The sequence below is a fragment of the Chiloscyllium plagiosum genome, chromosome 1 (assembly GCF_004010195.1).
Source record: "Chiloscyllium plagiosum isolate BGI_BamShark_2017 chromosome 1, ASM401019v2, whole genome shotgun sequence".
NCBI classification, from domain to species: domain Eukaryota; kingdom Metazoa; phylum Chordata; class Chondrichthyes; order Orectolobiformes; family Hemiscylliidae; genus Chiloscyllium; species Chiloscyllium plagiosum.
In genome coordinates, this window is record NC_057710.1 from 24602750 (window position 1) to 24626404 (window position 23655).

The 23655-nt window shown below is 42.8% G+C and overlaps 1 protein-coding gene and 1 long non-coding RNA gene across 3 annotated transcripts; one reads left to right on the plus strand and one right to left on the minus strand.

Annotated features, from left to right (window-relative positions):
* Positions 1–322: 322 nt before the first annotated feature.
* Positions 323–15937, minus strand: atoh8 (atonal bHLH transcription factor 8). Of its 2 annotated transcripts, XM_043706551.1 has the most exons (3): positions 15236–15937; positions 13501–13692; positions 323–1195 (listed from the first exon to the last, which is right to left on the minus strand). In XM_043706551.1, the coding sequence occupies exons 1-3, from the start codon at positions 15857–15859 to the stop codon at positions 1190–1192; spliced, it is 822 nt and encodes a 273-aa protein (XP_043562486.1). In that variant the 5' UTR covers positions 15860–15937; the 3' UTR covers positions 323–1189. The 2 variants fall into 2 exon arrangements, with proteins under 2 accessions (XP_043562486.1, XP_043562571.1); XM_043706636.1 differs by lacking the exon at positions 13501–13692.
* LOC122558299 lies at positions 13686–20604 on the plus strand. The gene is made up of 3 exons (XR_006314100.1): positions 13686–13812; positions 14825–14856; positions 19838–20604. It is a non-coding gene; the product is annotated as an uncharacterized LOC122558299 (long non-coding RNA).
* The last annotated feature ends 3051 nt before the right edge of the window (positions 20605–23655 follow it).

Genomic DNA, 23655 nt, shown 5'->3' on the forward strand with positions numbered 1-23655 from the left:
TATACTCTTCTAAGGTTTCACTCGATCCCATTTAACCATTGGCATCAGAACCAAATCTAATCCTTGCCCTCATGCGATCTTCATGCACGTGTTTTTCCAACAAGGATTAGTCTGTGGATATTCATTAGGAATGGACACACTAGTCAATGCTCCTCAAACAAGCACAGAGGCCAAGTGCATTGGTCCATCCTTGTCTGAGATGGGTGAACCTAGGGAACACTCCAATCTGCACAGTTAATGCTTCTGAAAAGAAATTCAACAAAACACATTCAAAACTATTTGCATCCCGACTTCCTCACAACACAATAACTGACTTCTAAAAGCCATCTCAAATACTTTTATAGACACTTGTATATTAATGGTGGTGATTAATATGACCCCACAATAATACAAAGAACAGTGTGATTACATAGATCATAAAGTGCATGTCATATCAGTGGGCTTTCTGATTGTCTGACCACTCGATTGTAAGGAGACCCTGCTGTGATTTGTTATCAGCAGGAGAACACTTGCTAATACACAACCAGAAGACAGCTGAAAATACACAAGATCACAGATAGGGTCATTGGCATTATAACCAACTGACTGAAAATACTGGAGTTTTTGAAATAACTAGCATTAGTTTTTTTTAGCTTGAATTCATCAAATTAAGCCAACTCTTTTTACAGCAAAGTATTCCGATTTATAGTATCAAAAATATGCAATTAATCCTGGCACGCAGATGATTTGTTATAAACTCCTCTACAGCGATCATAAATTCTTGTTAACCAGCTACAAAAACAAAATGCATTACATTGTACCCAGTGGGCCTGCACGTGTTGGCTTGATTTTTAACTATCAACATTAAAATTGCATGATTCCTCTTTATCTTGTTCTCTGTGCTGTCAGTGGTGGCTCAAAACAACATCTTCCTTCTTCAAAGCAAAAAGAGAAAGTGCTGAGCAGATTGCACATCTAGAGACTTGACTGTTCTTAAAGGTCGATACGTATTCACAATAAAAGTGGCTTCATTTTGATTTCCCTCAAATCGGCAACATCGTTTCTTTTGCATTAGCCTCTGTTCTGTGGAAAGTCTCCTGCAATCCTAAATCTGGTCTTCAATGTCTTATGCGTCTGCTTTCCCTGTCAGTGTTGGCTAGACACCAGTTCACTGTGTGATGTTCCTGTGATATGTCGCTCCTTCCCTGGATCATTCCTGAAATGGCAGAGTGTAATTTATGATAGGAATTAGTTGTAGACCATGCAGAATAGGATGAGATTAATTAACCCATAGAGTACTGAGTTTACTAGCAGCTGTTGGCAGTCAAATGTGTTTTGTATTAGGGGCAGACTTAAAGGCAAAGTCAGGCTCACTGAAAGTAAGGCCCATAAAAGAGGCATAGTTTCACTCCATTTCAGTCAGGTGAGAAATGCAGAAGTATTTAATTTGCTGTAATGAACTCCGACATCTGAAATGAATTCAGGTTTTAATAGACTACATTCAATTTTAACATTGGTGAGTGAAAGGCTTCAACATGGAATATTGCATGCAATTCCGGTCATCTTCCTATCGGAAAGATGTTGTGAAACTTGAAAGGGTTCAGAAAAGATTTACAAGGATGTTGCCAGGGTTGGAGGTTTTGAGCTACAGGGAGAGGCTGAATAGGCTGAGGCTGTTTTCCCTGGAGTGTCGGAGGCTGAGGGGTGACCTTATTGAGGTTTATAAAATCATGAGGGGCATGGATAGGGGTGGAGAGACCAGAACTAGAGGGCATAGGTTTAGGTTGAAAGGGGAAAGATATAAAAGGGACCTGAGGGGCAACCTTTTCACACAGAGGATGGTACGTGTATAGAATGAGTTTCCAGAGGAAGTGGGGGAGGCTGGTACAATTGCAACATTTAAAAGGCAGCTGGATGAGTATATGAATAGGAAGGGTTTGGAGGGATATGGGCCAAGTGCTGGCAAATGGGACTAGATTAGGTTAGGATATCTGGTTGGAATGGACGAGTTGGACCGAAAGGTCTATTTGTGTGCTTTACATCTCTATGACCCAGTGCTGTTCAGGGCACTTCACAGAGCCCTTATTTATTTTCAGGTGTTCTCCAAAAAACAGCTTGGGTTAATAATTGTAAGAAATGGAATAGTAGTAGAGCTTGAAGGATGCCCATAAATAGAGCTCCATAAGGTGCAGCTACAGTTGGGGTTCTAACCTTGCGCCCTGTATCTTCTGATCTTTGTGATTAGGCACAGGGAAAGCAAAATGCTGTCTCGGGTAATAACTGTGTTAACCTTGCTCCAAATCTGCTTTCACATTCAAACTAAGATGGACATTGAGAGAGACCTGACAGCAGGTTGTCTATACCCCTTTATCCCTTAATAATTCGAGCATGAAGCAAGACAACTGATGAAAACAACATTGGGTGTGAAGGATCCCCATGCTGGGAAGTTAGCAGGTTTGTTGGTTCATATTTCCACAAATACTAATGCATTAGAAGCAGGAGGAAGGTGTGTAGGTGAAGTGGACGGAGAGAAAGACAATGACCAGCAATAAACAAACGTAAGGAAGGTTTGGAAGTACATCACACTTAATCCCAATTATTTGACATTACGCAAAGCACTTTACATAGAATTAGAGTCATAGAGATGTACAGCACGGAATGGACCCTTCGGTCCAACTCGTCCACGCCGACCAGATATCCCAACCCAATCAGTCCCACCTGCCAGCACCTGGCCCATATTCCTCCAAACACTTCCTATTCATATACCCATCGTGATGCCTCCAAGGAAAACAGCCCCAGCCTATTCAACCTCTCCCTATAGCTCAAAAACTCCAACCCTGGCAACATCCTTGTAAATCTTTTCTGAACGCTTTCAAGTTTCACAACATGTTCATTTTAGAGTTAAAGAATAAATTGATATTATTGGTGAAACTCTGGAATACAAACAGGAATAGACAGCAGGCTGAGCAGCTTCTGTGGAGAGAGAATAAGAAAGAGTTCAGGTCAATTACTTATTTTTTCAGTGTAAGCCAGAGTGCCCAAGACAAATAATCAGCTAACTGGTTTTGATGGTATTGGCCAGGGTGCCAGACAATGCTTTGCTTTCTACAGTAATGCCCAATGCATTGTGAATGTCCGTCTGAAGGAATAAACAGACAGGATTTCACATGAGCATTTCTGAAGAACAGTGTCCCCTCATCATTAAGTTATGTGCTTAAGTCTTGTGTCTGACATGAAATTGTGGCACTTTGACTCAGCAATGAGTTTGCTTGCCATACAACCAAAACTTACCTTTGCGGGGTATCAAAAAGAAACAGCTTCTTTTTACAAAAGAAAAATTATCACAGCTATCTCTGGATTGATTCCAGACTGTTGTAAACAATGCAATATTGTTTTGTGTGAGGGCCAAAACTTCTGTGAGGCAATCAAGGACAAAGTTAAAAATCATACATCACCAGGATATAATCCAACACCAGGTTATAGTAGCTGATGAAGGATCACCACTTCAAAAGCTAGTGCTTCCAAATAAACCTATTGGACTATAACTTGGTGTTGTGTGATTTTTAACTTTGTCCACCCCAGTCCAACACCGGCTCCTCCAAATCAAGAAGGAGATACTTTGTCAACACACAACAGAATATAATCAAGTTCTAGTGCTAAACTTAGGCTGGAAAGTAGTTCACCTTCTTTTACTTATCTCTCCCTCTACCCCTCCTGCGAGTTTGAACTCTGCTAATCCCATTGCCTAAGTGGTCATTCTTCACTTTTGAACAGACTACATTGACAACCATGGACGGTGTCACAGCCAAGTCTAATCTTGTCCTCATCTGACATCCATATAAACACACATTTCTAGGAAAGATTGTTTAATAACAAGACTACAAATTCTAACTGATATGTTCCTCTCATGGGTCAAATAGTACACCCCAACAGTTGCCTTGACTAAAATCAGTCACCTTGACACACAGACCGTGATTGGAACGTAAGGAAAAATATTTTCAATGCATTCCTGGTGAAATATTCTCTTCTAAATGCTGAATTGATGTAAATCACATTTCCAAATCATCAATAATTAGACCAGTTCCACTGTTAATCACTCAGCAATTGTATTCTTTGCTTACTGAGTGCTTAGGTAATTTGTTCTAGACTAAACATGTAATTCTTCCTTAACGCAGGCATTTATCATCCAGTACTCTATAACATACTCTGTTTCAACTATTTATTATGTAACTATAAAACTCATGATTAATTTGGGGAAAAAAGGAAATCTACAGTGAACAAATTCTGTAGAATTAAGGGCCAACATTTTCACACGAAGGGTAGTGCATGAAGGAAGAAGACAGCAGACGTAAAAACTTTCAGCATTTTAAACCAAATTAGACAAGGGGAGGAATACTGAACATATGTATTCTCTCCTTCAGATGAGGCATTAAGATGAAGCCACTTTATTGGTCAGAGTATTGAGGTCATGCTGTGGCTGTACAGGACATTGGTTAGGCCACATTTGGAATATTGTGTGCAATTCTGGTCTCCTTCCTTTCGGAAGGATGTTGCAAAACTTGAAAGGGTTCAGAAAAGATTTACACGGATGTTGCCGGGGTTGGAGGATTTGATCTATAGTGAGAGGCTGAATAGGCTGGGTCTGTCTTACCGGAGCGTCGGAGGCTGAAGGGGACCTTATACAGGTTTATAAAATCATGAGGGGCATGGATAGGGTAAATAGGTAAGGTCTTTTCCCTGGGGTGGGGGAGTCCAGAATTATAGGATGTAGGTTTAAGGTGAGAGAGGAAGGTTATAAAAGAGACTTAAGGGCCAACGTTTTAAGCGGCAATTGGATAGGTACATGGATAGGTGCAAAAGCTAGGACAAATGTTCGGCACAACATCGTGATGATCAGAAGCTACATAAATACAGCCTCTTTCTTTCCTATTTAGCTGGTGAGTTAAAATGCATTAGCCTTAAAAGCATTAACACGGCACAGTGTTCATGAAAGTGGAAAATCTTGTGATAGTATGCAGTTGGGCAAAATAGATTGCATGGCAATGCATCACCCATCAATTTTATGTGTGTGAGCCAAAGGAACAGATTTTTAAAAAACATTTAGTGCCAGGGCAATAATCGTTGCCTGGGCAGAGTCCAGAGAGGAAAGTCTTGTGGGAAGCTTTGCAAATTGGTAACAGTAACTGATGGATTTTCCTTCTGATTGAAGGGAAGATCTAGTGGATTCTTAAAGAGACACTCTTGATCCTTTCAGGCAATTTTTCTCCAGAGGGATGTTTAGAGTCGGGTTGGAAAGTTATCCCAACCTCTCCACAGTATGCCTCAGTCACTCAGAACTCTCAATTATCATTCTCTATCTCCTCAACAGACTGTCGGCTTCACATTTGTTATTCATATTGCACCCTGAATAATCAGTTCAGTGTGTGTGGAGCTATGGATTTTAAAAAGCTATTTGCAATGTTGCTGAAATCCGGGAGGTCTAACAATTAAATTTACTCTCACCTAAACAGGAGAGAATAGAAGGTGCAAGGAATATGAGAAAGTGCTTCTCCATCATAGATCATATCTATTTTTAAAAACATGACAGAGGGAATAACTAATGCAATGGTAGTAATGTGTAAACTACATATCAAACACCCACACTGCAGCTTTTGGGCACTGCGACACTGTTATTGGAAAGATCCCATATCAGGCTAGCTCCTGCCATAGTTTTGTCAATGAATGAGCCGAACCCAAAATTGGATTTCATTGTCAATTTTTGCTGCGCTTGGACTGCCCACATTATTCTGACAATTTAACAGAAGTTCTGAGTTAGAAAGACGCCTACGTGCTCATTTTCTGTAAAAATAAATATATTGCATTAACCAGCAAGAGGCTTTCCTTCTCAGAGAAGGATGGGAAGTGACATTAGTTCAAGGGGAAAAAAACAAGTTGTTCGAATTGGTTGAAGGACATACTTTTTCTAATTACAGTATATCTTTCAAAATGGAAATGTTGGATGTTTAAAAACAGACATTATACTGTTTAGGTCAATGAACCAAGAGAAACTGGAAATTTTTTTCAAAGACCAATATGCATAATGATGGGCCAAATGACCTCTGTCTGTGCACTAAGATTTTCTGCTCTAAAGATATTTGGCTATACTTTGACAGATGTATACTGCTGCTCCAAAACGGTTACAAAATGAACCATAACATGCTGTTTCCATTTAATAGAATAGAATTAGGTATTATTGTTACATGTACTCAAGTACAGGGAAACGGGAGTAAAACAACAAGTGTACAAAGTCACCATTTTCACTACCATCTTGAGTACAAGGTAAAAACTCTTAGGTATAAATTGGAACAATGAAGAAATAAAGTTAAAAGGTCAGCATTACAGTCCATATAAAGCTAGGTATAAAGATACCTAGATACAAAATATTAGATATAAATTAGAAAAATGAAGAAGTAAAGGTAAACAATTGGCATTACAGTCTGAAATTCTAAAGCAGGGAGTCCACACTGGACTAATTGCAAGGCCAAGAGTTCCTAGAGTCAGTGCTGGCTCATCTCTACACCACCAATATCACTTGAGGAACGGAGTTGAGTAGAGAATAAAAAAGTAAACAAAAGTCAAAAAACACGAAAAAAAAAGTAAAGAAACCAACAGAGTGGACAGGCTCTGGCTCAGGAGTCCTACTCTGCTGCCATACTCTGACAGATTTGACACTGCATTGAGTATGACTGAAGTATCGGGCTCAAGGCGGATCCAAAGGGATCAGAGGATCATAGTCATAGAAAGTCAGTAGCACAATAAATGGTTCTCTGGCCCATCACATCTGTGCCTGGCAAAAACAACCACTAACTATTCTAATCTCACTTTCCAACACTTCCCAGGCTTCATATGCCTGGGCATTGCAAATGTTATGAGGGTTTCTGTCTCTACCACTGTTACAGGCAATGAGTTCCAGATTCTCACCATGTTCTGGGTGAAAAAGATTTTCCTCACATCTCCTCTGAACCTCCTGCTCTTATATTAAATTAGTTTAATAACTTACACATTTTATAAAACCAAGCAGATAATTCTCTTTACTATTCGAAACCTGGCATCACATATGTCCCCGACATATTTAATCTAAACATGACAGCCATTCTTTCAGTTGCTGAGGCTCTGAGATCTCAGAGTCACTCTGTAAGCCACTTGACCTCTATAATGCTCCTTAAAATTTGCATCTTTGATCCAGTTTTTGGTCACCAGCTTTTGCAATGATTAAAGTTTGGCCTCTTCAGTCTTGCTCTGCCATTCAATACGGACCTTGGTTGATCTTCCACTTCAGTACCCAGTTCTCACATTCTCCCATAACATTTCAGTATAACCCAAAGAATGAGTCCACCATTCACATGCTGTGAGGCTATGTGCAGGAGATTTCTGGCATTGGTCAGCACGGCACCAGCAGACAGGTTCCTCAGCTGCTCAGACTGGGGTTTCCTCCCTGAGACAAAGGGTTGGATTTTATCTTTGAGAACCCATAATTGACACCAAATGGCATGACCTGAACCTGCATGTGTTGGAAACATGTCAGCTGGTGTAACATTTGTGCACCTCTGTACTCCCCGTCTTATTAAAGGGGGAAGGGGTAACAAGCACAGGATGGCACTGGTCCAAGCAGAAGGCAGCCAGCTATGCAGCGCAGGCAACCCCAACAGGGAAGGCAGGCTGGCATACTTAAATGAACCAAAGCCAGTAGATCCTTTAGTACAGAAAAGAGCCAATCCAGTGTCAGAATAATTATCTGAGGGAGGGCTGACTTCAGTGGAGAAAGACTAGAGTTATGCTGGTGGACAAGAACAAAAGGATGGCAGGAAAAGCTGTACAAAACATTGGGCAACCTTCAAAGAGGTACATTCAAGGAACATTCTCTCAAAAGGGAGAGTAGGATAAACAAATCCAGAGAGGCTTAGATAATAAAGGAGATAGAAACTAAAAAAAAAGAAAGACCGTGCTTATGGAGAAAAAAAATTCTTCTTACAGCAAATAATTAGGGTATAGCTCAGTTGGCTGTACGGCTAGTTAGCAATGCAAGTGAAACATTAATGTGGGTTTAATTCCCATACCAGCTGAAGTTGCCATGAAAGACTTTCCTTCTCAACCTCTCTGATTGCCTAAGGTGTCAGGACCCGCAGGTTAAACTACCACCACTCATTTCTAATGACAGAGCAACCCTATGTATGGTCACAGCAGGACTGTGTTGATATTACTAGTGAGGATATGAAAATCACTGCCTGGAAGTGTGGTGGAAGTGGGTTCAGTTGATGATTATTTAGATAGAAGTGGTGTGCAGAAAGATGGGGGAAAAGCAGGAGATTGTCACTAGCAAGATTAGTGCAGAACTGGCTGTTTAATAGGAAATAGCGAGACATGGATGCTTTATAGACTGGTGTAAGGTTTGTGGTGGAGTTTCCCAGGAGTTGGTATGGGACCCTTGGTTTGCCTGATGATCTAGATCTTGGTGTGCAGAGGACAATTTCAAGGTGTGTGATTGACAGAAATGTGGAAGCATTGTAATCAGTGAGAACAGTGTAGATTCATAAAGTACATATACAAGTTGATGGAGTGGGCAGATAGGTGGAGAAATGTGAGCAGGACATTGACAATCTAAGTAAAATAGGGTATGTTACATTTAAGGAGACAGTGAGGTCTGCAGATGCTGGAGATCAGAGTCAAGAGTGTGTTCTTGGAAAAGCACAGCAGGTCAGGCAGCATCTGAGGAGCAGGAAAATCGACATTTCAGGCCACAGCCCTTCATCAAGGGCTATGTTACACTATGTTACATTTAAGGATGTGCAAGAACAGAGGGACCATAAGAAATAGGAGCAGAACTAGGCCATTCAGCCCATCTAATCTTCTCTACTATTCAATTAGGATCATAGCTGATGTGATAATCCTCGACTTCACTTTCCTGCCTTTTCTCTATCATCCTTGTTCCCTTACAAAGTAAAAATCTGTCTACTTCAGCCTTAGATATACTCAATCATCCAGCCCTGACAGCCCTCGATGGTAAAGAATTCCACAATTCAGTGCCATCTGAGGGAAGGGGTTCCCCTCATGTCTATCTTAAATGTGAGACCCCCTTATTTTGAGATAATTCCCTTTGGTCCTAGACTCTCCCACAAGGGGAAACACAACTTCTGCATCCACCCTGTCAAGTCCCCTAAGAACTTATTTGTTTTAATAAGGTCACCTCTCATTCTTCAAAACACCAATGAGTACAGGCCCAACTCACTCAAACTCTCCTCATAAGGCAGTCCCTTTGTACAAGCCTATTGAACCTTGTCTGGACTGCCTCCAATGCTAGTATATCTTTATTTAGATAAGGGGGCTATAACTGTTCACAGTATCCCAGCTGACATATACTGACACCATACAAAATCTTTGGAGTCTTAAACATAGAGTCATAGAGATGTACAGCACGGAAACAGACCCTTCAGTCCAGCTCGTCCATGCTGACCAGATATCCCAACCTAATCTAGTCTCCTTTGCCAGCATTTGGTCTAGATCCCTCTAAATCCTTCCTATTCATATGCCCAGCCAGATGCCTTTTAAATGTTTTAATTGTACCAGCCTCCACCATTCAATCTGGCAGCTCATTCCATATATGCACCACCCTCTGCGTGAAGAAGTTGCCCCTTCGGTTTTTTAAAATCTTTCACCTGTCACCCTAAACCTATGCACTTTAGTTCTGGACTCCTCTACGCCAAGGAAAATACCTTGTCTGTCTACCCATTCGTGACAGGTCATAGATACATAGAGATATACAGCACGGAAACAGACTCTCTGTCCACGCCAACCAGATATCCCAACCCAATCTAGTCCCACCTGCCAGCACCCGGTCCACATCCCTCCAAACCCTTCCTATTCGTATATCCATTCAAATGCCTCTTAAATGTTGCAATTGTACCAGCCTCCACCATTTCCTCTGGCAACTCATTCCATACATGTACCACCCTCTGCATGAAAAAGCTGCCCCTTGGGTCCCTTTTTATATCTTTTCCCCTCTCACCCTAAACCTATGCCCTCTAGTTCTGGACTCCCCGACCCCAGGGAAAAGACCTTGTCTACTTATTCTATCCATGCTCCTCATGATTTTATAAACCACTATAAGGTCACCCCTCAGCCTCTGATGCCCCAGGGAAAATAGTCCTAGCCTATTCAACTTCTCCCCTTGACACAATCTGTCCAACCCTGGAAATATCCTTGTAAATCTTTTCTGAACGCTTTCAAGTTTCACAACATTCTTCCTATAGGAGGGAGACCAGATTTGCATGCAGTATTCCAAAAGTAGCCTAACCAATATCCTGTATAGCCACAACATGATCTCCCAACTCCTGTACTCAGTACTCTGACCAATAAAGGAAAGTATACCAAACGCCTTCCTCACTATCCTATCTACCTGTGACTCCACTTTCAAGGAGCTATGAACCTGCACTTCAAGGTCTTTGTTCAACCTTACCATTAAGTGTATAAGGCCTGCCCTGATTTGTCTTTCCAAAATGCAGCACCTCACATTTATCTAAATCAAACTCCATCTACCAATCCCTGACACATTGATCCATCTGATCAAGATCCTGTTCTTCTTTGAGGTAACCTTCTTCACTGTCCAATACACCTTCAATTTTAGTGTCATCTGCAAACTTACTAACCATACCTGCTATGTTCACATCTAAGTCATTTATAGAAATGATGAAAAGCAATTAACTCAGCACTGATCCTTGTGTCACACCGCTGGCCACAGGCCTCCAGTCTAAAATGCAACCCTTCACCACCACCCTCTGTCTCCTACCTTTGAGCCAATTCTGTATCCAAATGGCTAGTTCTCCCTATATTCCATGTGATCTAACCTTCTCTCCAGTTTACCATGAGGAACCCTATCGCATGCCTTACTGAAGTCCACATAGATCACGCCCACTGCTCTGCCCTTATCAATCCTCTTTGTAACTACTTCAAAAAACTCAATCAAGTTTGTGAGACATGTTTCCCATACATAAAGCCATGTTGACTATCCCTAATCAGTCTTTGCCTTTCCAAATATGTGTAAATCCTGTCCCTCAGGATTCCCTCCAACAACCTGTCCACCATCCTTGTCAGGCTCACTGGTCTATAGTTCCCTGGCTTGTCCCTACCACCTTTCTTAAACAATGGCACCATGTTAGCCAACCTCCAGTCTTCCGGCACCTCATATGTGACCATTGATGATACAAATATCTCATCAAGGGGTCCAGAAATCACTTCACTAGCTTCCCACAGAGTTCTAGGGTACACCTGATTAGGTCCTGGATGTTTATCTACCTTTATGCATCTTAAGACGTCCAGCATCTCCTCCTCTGCAATATGGACATCTACAGCTTAATTGATTACTCAACCCTGGAAATATACTGTGGTGGTGGGAATATATTAGGGAGCTCTTGCAATGTGACCATCACCTACTTTCCCAGACACCCCACTTTCCAAATGTGTCTCCATGGAGTTGGGGAAATACACTCTGAAGAGTCGAGAGCAGAGTTTATAAACTATGATGACAGGTTTAAGATTAAAACTAAAACAGGCACACAGGAAAAAGCTTTTTTTGAGTCTCCAACCCTATTTAATTAAGAAATTAGGTTATAAACTTATAAAATTAACTTTTCAGTGCCACACTTCATGACTGTTTATCATTAATTTCCCTGTTACTACATATTCACATTCTTTTGAATAGCTTGGTTGATGGGATTCAGTGAGAAACAAGAAGCTAAGTACCCCAATTTTGTGCCATTAAAATAATTTCACTGCCAAGTGAGCTTTGTTACAGAACACCCTGTGAAGAAGTATCATAACCATGAGGGTGGCTTCGATCTCTTGGCTTAGCTATGCATGTGCGTATGCCAGAAATTGCAGTCAGAACACTGCGAGCTGTGAGGTTTAGACATGGACACTCATCTCCTCATATGGCTTTGTGTTTGGTAATGACTGTATGGAATGGCTTGGCATGTTTGACTACTTCAAAGGTGCTCCATGTTGCAGTGAGCACGTGGACACTCTTGGCCATGTGATCAGGCCAGATACTCTGAGGTAAAGTTAGTGTGCACACTGAGGTGCAGAGCTCTTTCACTGTGACAAACAGTTAAAAAGTATTTGAGCTAAGAGGGCAACCACAATGTTAATAATGTGGAGACGCTGTGTGTCTTCAAACTGTTGTAGCATAATGTATTGCCTTTGTTTGATTTTTCTGTTTAAAAAAGCAAATAACAATTCAATCAAAACTCTGAATAAAACAGCACTGTTTGAAATCAAAATGAGCAAGCTAATCTTACATTAAACATTCAAATTTGGCCAATTTCTTGTGTGTGTGTGTGGTGGGGGGGGGTGGGGTGGTGACATTTTAGTAAATCGAACAATTAACACGAAGCAGTTTAAATTTCAACAAAAAAATACGAAACCAATAGCGACTTTCCTGTATTTAAAATTGTAAAAATATTATTCATAGCATTCATATGAGTTTCCGTCTCTCTCTCTCTCTCTCTCTTCACATGAAACAGCTGCAGTCAGTGTATCCTCAGGAGCTGCTCAGAAAGCAGCTATTAAAAAAAGTTTTCTGGAACAGATGTCCAGCCGAGTGCTGGGGAATGTGCCAAAAGCTTCGTGTGACTGACTGTTTCTTCCCCAAATCGCGTGCCTTTGTTCTGCCCTCTGCCCTGAGTGGCGCCAGCTCCGCTTCCCACACCAGCAGCTGAACATCTGGAGTCTGGAAGCTGCGCAAACACCAAACACTCCCGAAAAAAAACATCTTCTCCATTCATTCACTCCACAAACTACACGGTGGCAAGATCAGCGTGTGATTTATTAGACACTATCGCGGTTGGAAAGTACAAGAATGCCGATGGGAAGTTCAGATGGAGTTTAAAAATCTCCCATTGTCATAAAGTGGGAATGAAAATCTGTATCACTTTTAATTGTTTCACAAGACTTTTTTTTCATGAAGATTTACTGCTAAAGGATCATCCTTAAACCAAAGAATGACATTACCAATGTTGCATTTTAATTTTAAGTTTTTTTTAAAATGGAGAGATAAATCTGCATTTGACGTTTTGCACATTGTGAGTTTGATCGATTTCATAAGCAAACATGTATAGTACCCGGAGGGTCGGTAACCTTGTCTCAACCCCCTCGCCCTCTCCACTCCCCCACCCCCTTCTACACCATTGCAAATCCTAACACATGACCGCACTGTTCTGAAATGTTTCACTTCTCGAGAGTCTCTGCAAAAGGCCAATGCAGTTCCCGTCGAAAAGTAGAGATCAGCAGTGAGACCACAGCATACTCAGGAGGCGAGGGGAGGAGTTAGTGCGGTCAGGAAAGGCTGTCAAGGGAAGGAGCCTGTAACAAAAAAACCTCAGCTCATTCCGGCGCCTCGGATGTGTGTGATCGATGGGGGGGGGGGGGGGGGGGGAAGAGAAGAGGAAGGCGGGCTTTTTTTTATTATTTGGAAATGTACTGGAAGCTCACCTTCCTCTTTTTTGATCTGCCCTCTGCTTGCAAGGTCTTGGTGCATTGCTCCACACACTCAGAAAAGCTCATGTTGCTGTGATCGGAGCTGTAATCGAGGTCAGCCAGCCTGGCCAAGGACAGGATGTAATTACACGCTATCCTCAGGATCGCCAACTTCGACAGCTTCTGTCCATATGAATAGCAAGGAACCTGCAGAGAGGCGCCCGGAGTCATGGGGGGGCGGGGGAATGAAGAAATGCAGCATGAGTCAGTCTGGCACGGCATGTACTCAACACACCCACACAACCTAACGTGGAGGGAAATAATCAGGTGTAGTAATTCATAAGCACGGTTAAATGCTACCTGAAACGGTTGGCCTCTATATATTGCAAACAAAACTTGTAGCTATTGAGGCATTAATTTCTCCCAACACTGGGTAGACTCTATGAAGCGAAATAACTGGATCTGCACATTGCTGAGGTGGATTTATACCACGTTGTGTTGACCTAGCGGTTGGATATTGATGAACTGTGTTAAGGTACGACCAAGTTCCGTCGTTTAATGGTTTCAGTGAAACAACAACACAGAACACGTGGCTGGGCTCTCGTCCAATTCCCGCAATCAGCAAGATCGCACTTCGGGCTGAACTCGGTTTGTGCAATCTCTCAGTCATCGATTGGGTGAACCTCCCGTCCACAGAGCAATATTTGTAAACACTTCCACAAACGCGGCCTTTCTTCTGCTACATTACGTAACTCGGAGGCCAATTGGAGCATAACATATTAAAGTGTTCATTCCCCCCCCCCCCCAAAAAATAGTTGCCACTTAATCACTTCAATCCATTCCTAGTTTCCTGGAAGCAGTCTTTCTTAACAGTGACCTACAAACTGTTGGATTGAGATTGGACCATCTCACCCGATTCTGAGTTGCTGAGTTATAACAAGCAATAAGAGATTATCAAACAACAAATGCTGTATTCTAGCAATTTTGAAATCTACAGTGGGATCCAAAGCCTACTAGCGACAAAAATAGACCATTCCGCCCCTCGAATCTGCCCCACCATTCATTAAAATCATGGCCAATCCGATTGCGGTTTTTAATTCCACATTCCCACCTACCCCCAGGCAACCTTTGACACCTTGTTTTGGATTGAGTAGCTTCTTATGAGAATAAAAGCAAAATGCTGTGGATACTGGAAATAAAACGCAGAAAATGCTGGAGAAACTCAGCAGGTCAGGCAGCATCTGGGGGAGGGGAGGGGAGAGAGCAAGACAGTCCAATTTGACTCTTCAACTGAGTTGGCTCGAGATGTTAACTCTAATTTCTCTCTCTCTCTCCACAGATGCTGCCAGACTTGCTGAGGAGTAACTTTTTGTGAGTGTCTGAAGCGTTTGTGGAATTAAAGCTTCCTTTCTGTCCGATTCTGAACGGATGACAGTAAAACAATCCCTTTATTGTCAGTTTGCACTGAAGACTGTTCCTGAAAATATTTGACTCCGGTTATTACTTTTAACTCCAGAAGGTAGTGGGAGGCTGAATATAAACACCACACATTGTCATCAATATTTACACTGAGATGAACTATTAACACCTTTTATTTATAGTTAGGCTTATCGGCGGAAATACTACGATAGCCGTTGACAATCTGCGTTTCCTTCAAGCTCCCTAGCAGGGGCTAGCTCATTAATGATTGATAAAAGGCAGAGAGTTGTTCCATCGCTGGTGTATGACATCCCCAACACTCTCAACTTACCTGTTTCCTCAGAGCTTCGAAGGCAGCGCTGATGGTGTGCACTCTGGTCCTCTCCCTGGCGTTCGCCAGCAGCCTCCGGGTCTGTTGGATGGCTTTGATCTCAGTGGAGGCGCCGGGCGGCTCTCCCAGCCGCTTCCGAGGCGACGGGCTGTAAGCTGCGGGCGGGAGGCCGGTGTAGCAGCCGTCGGCGGGCCGCTGGCACAGCAGGACGCGGGGCTGCAGGCTCGGCTGCCCGGGGAATGCCCGCGGCTCGGCGGCGCCCGCTTGGGACGTGGGAGGGCGAGGGAACTTCCTCCGTGCGGGAGCGGCAGACTCAGGGCTGAGCCCCTCATCGCCCCCCGGTTCTCCGGGGGCGGTAGGAGCGGGCGCACAGGCTGGGCTCACAACGCCCCGGCTCAGCCCCAGCAACTCGGCGCCGCAGCCTGGACCCGCCGCTGCTTGGAAAGTGTCGCTGGTGTCGCTCAGCCGGGCGATTAAAGCATCCCCTAGCCTTCCTTCCTCACCTCCGTAAACTTTCTCCAGTATCTCTCCGTGCCTGCTAACATCCCTGTGCTTCCGTTTCAGCCGCTTTATCGTGCACAGTCTCTTCCACTCTGCTTCATTCAGACTCTCCGAGGTCCTCATTATCACTAAGACATCTGAGGTGTTTTTGTTTTAATTGAATGATCTGCCGGCAGGGTTTCAGCCCCTTACTCCCGTCTGTGTGTGTGTGTGTGAGTGCTATAGCAACAGCTCTGTAGCAATGCCTCTAGTGATGCGAGAATGTCATCTCAAGTCCCCTTCCTCTGCCCTGCCAACATTTTTTTTTTCACGAACGCATTCAGCAATCCATCTGTGTTTGTTTAGCCTCAGCTTACACAGAAGCCCGTGTTAAGTTACATCAGTCATCGCGATGCCTCTTAAAGGGAAGGCTGCGAAATACGAGTGCCCGAAAGAAAAGGAATCCACCCCGACATGTTCACATCTCACAAGCAGGCTTGCCTTTGAGTACAATGTCCTGCACATCCATCCCGTAAGATTAAGGGACAATTTTTATTTCTTTCCTGAGATCTGAGGGTCGAGGGCAACGCCTGAATTTATTAACCATCCCCAGTTACCCCTCCTGGTGATTCATCTCGTTCATTAAATGGGCATTTATTGCCCTACTCTAGTGACATATCAACATACAAAATTGGAGCAGTTCTTCACTTAGTCCCGAGACCTACTCTACTATTCAATAAGATCATGTCTGATCAGTTTGTGTTCCGAATGCCATATTCCCACATACTCCACAGCCCTGGGTTTACTTGCCTAATGAGAAATCTTCGACCTCTAATTTAAAAATATTTAACAACCTCTCCTCCTCACTCCGAGACAGAAAGTGCTAAATGTGTACAACTTTCATCTCTGTCCTACTCCCTTTGTCTGTCTTATTTCCCTCATCTCTGTCCTATTCCCCTCATCTCTGTCCTATTCCCCTCATTTCTGTCCTGTACCTCATCTCTGTACTGTTCCCCTTCATCTCTGTCCTGTTCCCCATCATCTCTATCCTGTTCCGCTCATCTCTGTCCTGAAAGGATGACTCCTAATTTTAAATCACAGCCTCTTAATTCGGAATTGGCTGACAAGAGGAATCATCCTTTCCACTTTCACTTTGCCACCACCTTTTAGGTCTTGTAACCGTATCTACGTCTGCCACCTCCTCTGGCAGTTCATTTGAAATATGAACCACCCTCTGTGTGAAAACGTTGCCCCTCAGGTCCCTTTTAAATCTTTCTCCTCTCACCTTAAAAATATCCCCTCTAGTTCTGAACTCCCCTATCTGAGGGAAAAGACCTTTGCTATTCACTTTGTCTATGCCCATCATGATTTTATAAACTTTTATAAGGTCGGCCCTCAACCTCTACTCTCCGGGGAAAAATAATCCCAGCCTATCCATTCTCTTCTTATACTCAAACTCTCCATTCCCAGTAACGTCCTTGTAAGTCTTTACTGCATCCTTTCCAATTTAATGTTATTCTCCCAACAGCAGAGTGACCAGAACAATACATAGTACTTCAAAAGTGGCCTCACCAATGTCCTGTACAACCACAATATGGTGTCCCAACTGGTGCACTCAATGGCCTGAGCAATGAAGGAAAGTGTGATAAACACTTCACCATCTTGTCTACCTATGATGCAACTTTCAAGAAACTATTATATACCTGCATTTCTAGGTTTCTCTGTTTGACAACATTCACCAGGCCTACCATTAACTGTATAACTCCTGCCCTGATTTGCCTTACCAAAATACAATGTCTCACATTTATCTAAATTAAACTGTTATCTGCCACTCCTCGCCCACTGATTTGTCTTTCCAAGTGAGTTGAATTACTTTAGAGTAGGGAAATGAAAAGTCATCAACGTGAAACATTAACTTTGTTTCTCTCTGCCTAAATGCTGCGAGACCGGCAGAGTAGAACATAGGATGTTATAATGCAGTACAGGCTCTTCAGCCCTTGATGTTGTGCCGACCTGTGAAATTAATCAAATGCCCATCTAACCTACACCATTCCATTATTATCTATATGTATGTCCAATACCCATTTAAATGCCTTGAATGTCAGCAAATCTACCATTGTTGCAGACAGGCCGTTCTACGCCCCAACCACTCTCCGAGTAAAGAAATTACTCCAGATATCTGTCCTAAATCTATCACCCCTCAATTTAAAGCTATGTCCTCTCATGTTAGCCTTTATAAGATTACTTTTGCTTGCTAAAGGTTAATGAGCAGTAGCAATATATGTGGAAAGGCATATGAAAGAGTTGGGCAGATAGGACATATGAGATCAGATATGGTGGCACTAATTAGAAGTTAGATGTCTGTCTGATATCCAATCTTATATAAAATATAATATGTTGCAGTTGAACAGATACTCCATGTTTACATCCCTCCACCTCTGCCACAATAACAAATCAGCACTTATCACAGTCACAAATGAAATCCTATGCTAATATGATAATGATATTTTATCCCTTCTCATCATTCTTGACCCATCTGCAGCATATTTAAAACAGCTTACCTCACCATTCTCCTCTACTGCCTCTCTGCTGTCATCCAACTGGGACTATACTCACATGGTTCCTTTCGTATCTATCTCATTGAAGCCAGAGAATCGCTTGCAATTGCTTCTCTTGCCTGGATACACTGTCCTGTCTGCACTTGGTCCCTGCTTAAAAGTATGTTGCTGGAAAAGCACAGCAGGTCAGGCAGCATCAAAGGAGAAGGAGAATCGACGTTTCGGGCATAAGCCCTTCTTCCTTGTAGAGGGAGGAGGAGAGCTTCTTCAAGGAAGGCAACATTGCAAGAGAATTTGCAGTAGGTTAAAATCAACTAGGAAAAAGTGAGGACTGCAGATGCTGGAGATCAGAGCTTAAAAATGTGTTGTTTCCTTGTAGAGGGAAGAGGAGAGCTTTCCTTGTAGAGAGAGGAGGAGAGCTTTCCTTGTAGAGGGAGGAGGAGAGCTTGGTCCCCTCTAATTTCCCAGCTATGTGCTGTCCCTCATTTACATCTCCCTTAAACTGTGAGTTTCAATATGGGCACTGACAAAACCCAGCTTTATCACCACCTCTCTTGACTACTGAAATACCTGCTGCTAAAAGCCTGCTTTATGAGTTTATTATCACTAGACTCGACTCTTCCAATGATCTCCTGGCTAGCTTCTTACGTTCTACCCCTTGAGGTGATCCAGAATTGTCCTGCCCATGTCATAACTTGCCCCATGTCCTCTGTTTGGTGATCTATTTCACCCTGAGCTGAGCTTCCAAACCCACAGACCATCAATTTGATCTCTTTCACATAGAGTCATAGAGATGTGCAGCATGGAAACAGACCCTTTGGTCCAATCTGTCCATGCCGACCAGATATCCCAACACAATCTAGTCCCACCTGCCAGCACCCGGCTCTTATCCCTCCAAACCCTTCCTATTCATACACCCATCCAAATGCCTCTTAAATATTGCAATTGTACCAGCCTCCACCACATCCTCTGGCAGCTCATTCCATACATGTACCACCTTCTGTGTGAAAATGTTGCCCTGTAGGTCTCTTTTATATCTTTCCCCTCTCACCCTAAACCTATGCCCTCTAGTTCTGGACTCCCCGACCCCAGGGAAAGGACTTTGTCTATTTATCCTATCCATGCCCCTTATAATTTTGTAAATCTCTATAAGGTCACCCCTCAGCCTCCGATGCTCCAGGGAAAACAGCCCCAGCCTGTTCAGCCTCTCCCAATAGCTCAAATCCTCCAGACTTGGTTATGTATTTTAATTTCCATAACCCACAATGGGTTGAGAGCTGGAAAGTAGGATTTGGCTCGCATAGACATTAGAGACTGAATGGCCTCCTCTGTGGGGTATGTTTTTGTGATATATGGTATCGTAAGCGAGTCTGGTTTCTATAGTGTGGAAAAGCAAGGGCTTGATGTGTCAAGCCGTCTTTTTCACCCAATGCTTTGTTCTGTATGTTCATATGTGTTTTAATATTAGGATTTAACGTTAGTGGGGAGATACATTTGGTGTTATTTTGTTTGGGAAGTGACTGTTAATTTTTTTTTCTTGCCTTTACTGCCTGATATCTGCAAGGTATTTCCTGTGCTGCTGACAGCTGAGACTGCTGAGGAATATCCCAGGAGTGACATTTCCCCTGCTGCAGCCTGACTTTAGTGATGTTCGGTGGAACCACTGGATCTGGGCAGGTGGTTCACAGAAAAATTCAAGGAAATGGAGAATTTTCTTTTGTAAATAGTCGCTTGTAACTCAGTCATGCCTTAGATAAGGTCACAATTCTTGTATTGGAGTATTGCCTGTTGTCAACTTATTTGACGAAACAGTTCATGTCGAACTGAGAATGCAATGGAACATCAGTAGAGTTACAGAAATGACTAAAACTTATATTGTTCAAATTTGAACTGAAGACACTTCAGTAATAAACAGTTGTTTCTTCGTATTAAAGAAATGTTTGATGAGAGTTTCAATATTTTAAGGTTAATTGTGTATGTATAGTCAATAAGAAGATATCCTTCCTGAGATGAGGAGACCAAAACTACACACAATACTGCATGTGTGGTGTCACTGAGGGCCTGTGCAATTGCAGCAAGACATCCCTGCTCCTGTACTCGAATCCTCTTATGAAAACCAACAGACTATTTATCGTCTTCATCACCTGTGGCATCTTCATGCTTACTTTTAGCAACAGATGTACAAGGCTTTGTAGTACCTCCACCTTTCCCAGTCTGCTACCATTCAGATAATAGTTTGCCTTCCTCCTTTTGCTCCCAAAGTGGATAACCTCACATCTATCAAATTATACTTTAACTGCCTTGCCTTTGCCCACTAGCTCAACTTGTCAGAATCACACTGAAACATTTTTGCTTCCTCCTCAGTTCACCCTCTCACCTAGTTTTGTGTCATCTGCAAACTTGGAGCTATTACATTTAGTTCCTTCATCTAAATCATTAATATATATTGTGAATAGATGAGGTCTAAGTACTGATCTCTGTGGGATCCCACCAGTTACTGGCTGCGATTTGGAAAATGGCCGTTTGTTCCCTGTCTGCTAATCAGTTCTTTAACCATGTCAGTATACTATCCCTGAACCAATGCTACAAATGCTCGTGAGTTATATTAAACTTGCATAATACACTGGTTTAGGTTCAATTTGAAACCGGTTTCCAGTTCTGGGCACGCTCCTAGCCAAGCTGTTCCTGTACAGCTACAACACTGGCATTGACAGGACCATTGGGAGGTGAAAAATTGGGAGGAAGTGAGGACTGCTGGAAATCAGAGTTGAGTGTGTGGTGTTGGAAAGGGCTCATGCCTGAAATGCCAATTCTCCTGCTCCTTGGATGCTGCCTGACCTGCTATGCTTTTCCAGCACCATACCCTTAATATGTGAAAAATTGCCCCGTCCACAAAAAAAGGACAAACCTAACCCATACCAACCAACTCTCAATCTTGTATAAAATGATGAAAGATGTCATTGGCAATGCTAAGAAGTGACATTGCTTCGCAATAATCTGCTCACTGATGATCAACTTGGGTTCTGCCACGGCCACTTGACTCCTGACCTTATTACATCTTAGGTTTAAACATAGACAAAACAGCTGAACTCAAGAGATAAGGCAAGAATGATGGCCCTTGGCATCAAGTCAGCATTTTAAGAATGTAGCATTAAGGAGCTCTAGAAAAACTGGAGTCAATGGTGTCAGGGATAAATCACTCCGCTGGTTGGAATGATACCTAGCACAAAGGAATATGGTTGTATTTGTAGGAGGCCAATCATCTCTGTTCTAGAACATCACTGAATGAGTTCCCCACGGTAGTGTCCCAGGCACAGCCATCTTCAGCTGTTTCATCAATGAGCTTTCCTCCATCATAAGGTCAGAAGTAGAGATAACTGATGACTGCTCGATGTTCAACACCATTCATGACTCCTTAGTTTTGTGTTCATATACAGTGAAACCTGCTGGAGTTGTAACATGGTTTTTTTTCACAAGTCAAATCACAATTCATTGTTTGAATGTTAATGGTATTTCTTTGTATTACTTTGCTTCATTTCACTGTACTCTGCAAATCTGATAAGGGTTAAAGTGCAAACATGGATGTGGAAGAAATGTTTACATTGTCCCATTTATGGCAGGGCAGAAGTAATCCAAGCCTATTTCTATTGTTTTATGAATTTTGCCTACTTTCCAGACATAAATATTCTGATATAGTTGACAGGATAATCAATTGTAAGGTCAGTAGCAACCAAAACATTATATCTGTTGTCCAGTATTTAAATTGGATAATTCTTTACGCATTTGTCAGTCATGTGTGATCTTTATCTTTTGTTTTACAATCTTGTACCCCTAGATATATCTGCAGTTGATGACTGTGAAGTGTTTGTGCTTGTCTGCAATAATTCTGGTGTGAAGAACAAATGCACTGAATGTCATACTGATGCATGGCATTGTGACACACAAATTAGATTAGATTCCCTACAACGTGGAAACAGGCCCTTCGGCCCAACAAGTCCACACTGACCCTCGGAAGAGTAACCCCATCGAGACCCATTCTCTCTGACGAATGCATCTAACATTATGGACAATTTAGCATGGCCAATTCACCTGACCTGCTCACCTTTGGACTGTGGGAGGAAACCCACGCAGACATGGGGAGAATGTGCAAACTCCACACAGACAGTCACCCGAGACTGGAATCAAACCTGGCACCCTGGTGCTGTGAGGCAGCAGTGCTAACCCCACTGAGCCACCATACTGGTTTAGTTTGGGATGGTTTAAAATTAAGAACTCATAAGAACTAATATTTGTAAGGCTAAAATCATTAGTATGTAGGAAATGTCATAGAAAGACATTAGCAACTTGCCAATCAGGGTCTTTCATAGTGATTTGGAAAAGGGATTATTGGACATTTCCTGTTGCAGTTTCTGGCATTTATACAGTCTAAAACTCCAGAGATCGAGGTCTACAATCTCAGTGTCAATGAGATCTACTTGCAGATCGCAGGAAACATCTGTAGCATTTACTGGGTTAGATAAATAGCAATGTGTCAAACGTGAGTACATAATTGCCTGGATTGTAGAGTATGTTGCAGTCATAACCCTGTACTTTGACGAGTAATCTCTGTAATCTGGTTGCCTGAAGGAAGAAGATGGCTCGATAACGTCATCTCAGGCTGACGTCATGATGATCAGTAAATCCTTCTATGCCAGTCTGTATGACGCGAAGCCGACCAACAGCGCAGCCTCCCAGTCGTTCCTGTCCTCTATCACGGGTCCGAAGGGACTCGCTGTACAAGGATCTGGGCAACGGGGGAAAAAATACACCCAATGCCACCCTCACCCTGATGGCCACCTTTGTGTGTGGCTGCATCAAGCTGTGCGTGGATCCCCGGTACGCAAACACCAAGTGTCACTACGTACTGAGGTTCTACCTGTCCCCGGTGTTGCGAAGGATGGGCCTGGCCTCGCTGCCGCGGAACGCTCCGAGTAGTTGGACCGTTCCGTATCACCTGTCATTCGTGGAGAAGTTTATGAAGAAAAACACCTTTGACTACAAGTCCATCAGGAAGTACAGAACACAGTAGAGGCTGGACCAGCCGCTATCTCTGGACGAGCTGACCAAGGCCTTTGTGTCCTTTGAAAAGAATAAAACCTCCGGAAGCGATGGCTGGACATGGAGAAAGCCTTTGACAGGATATCACACAGGTATATGAGAGATGTTCTCTCCAAAATGGGCTTTGGGGAGGGAATCTGCAATTGGATCAGACTGCTCTACACCAACATTGTCAGTGCAGTCTCAATCAATGGGTGGGAATCAGATAGCTTCCAGGTCAGATCTGGAGTCAGGCAGGGCTGCCCCCTCTCTCCTGCCTTGTTTGTGTGCTGCATAGAACCATTT

What these genes read in the sequence shown, in the direction of transcription:
- atoh8 (XM_043706551.1), bottom strand. Translation starts at nt 15,859, where the DNA reads ATGAGGACCTCGGAGAGTCTGAATGAAGCAGAGTGGAAGAGACTGTGC. An exon ending in TCGAAGCTCTGAGGAAACAG is followed by an intron (nt 13,693 to 15,235) that starts GTAAGTTGAGAG and finishes GCCTCTCTGCAG; the next exon opens with GTTCCTTGCTATTCATATGG.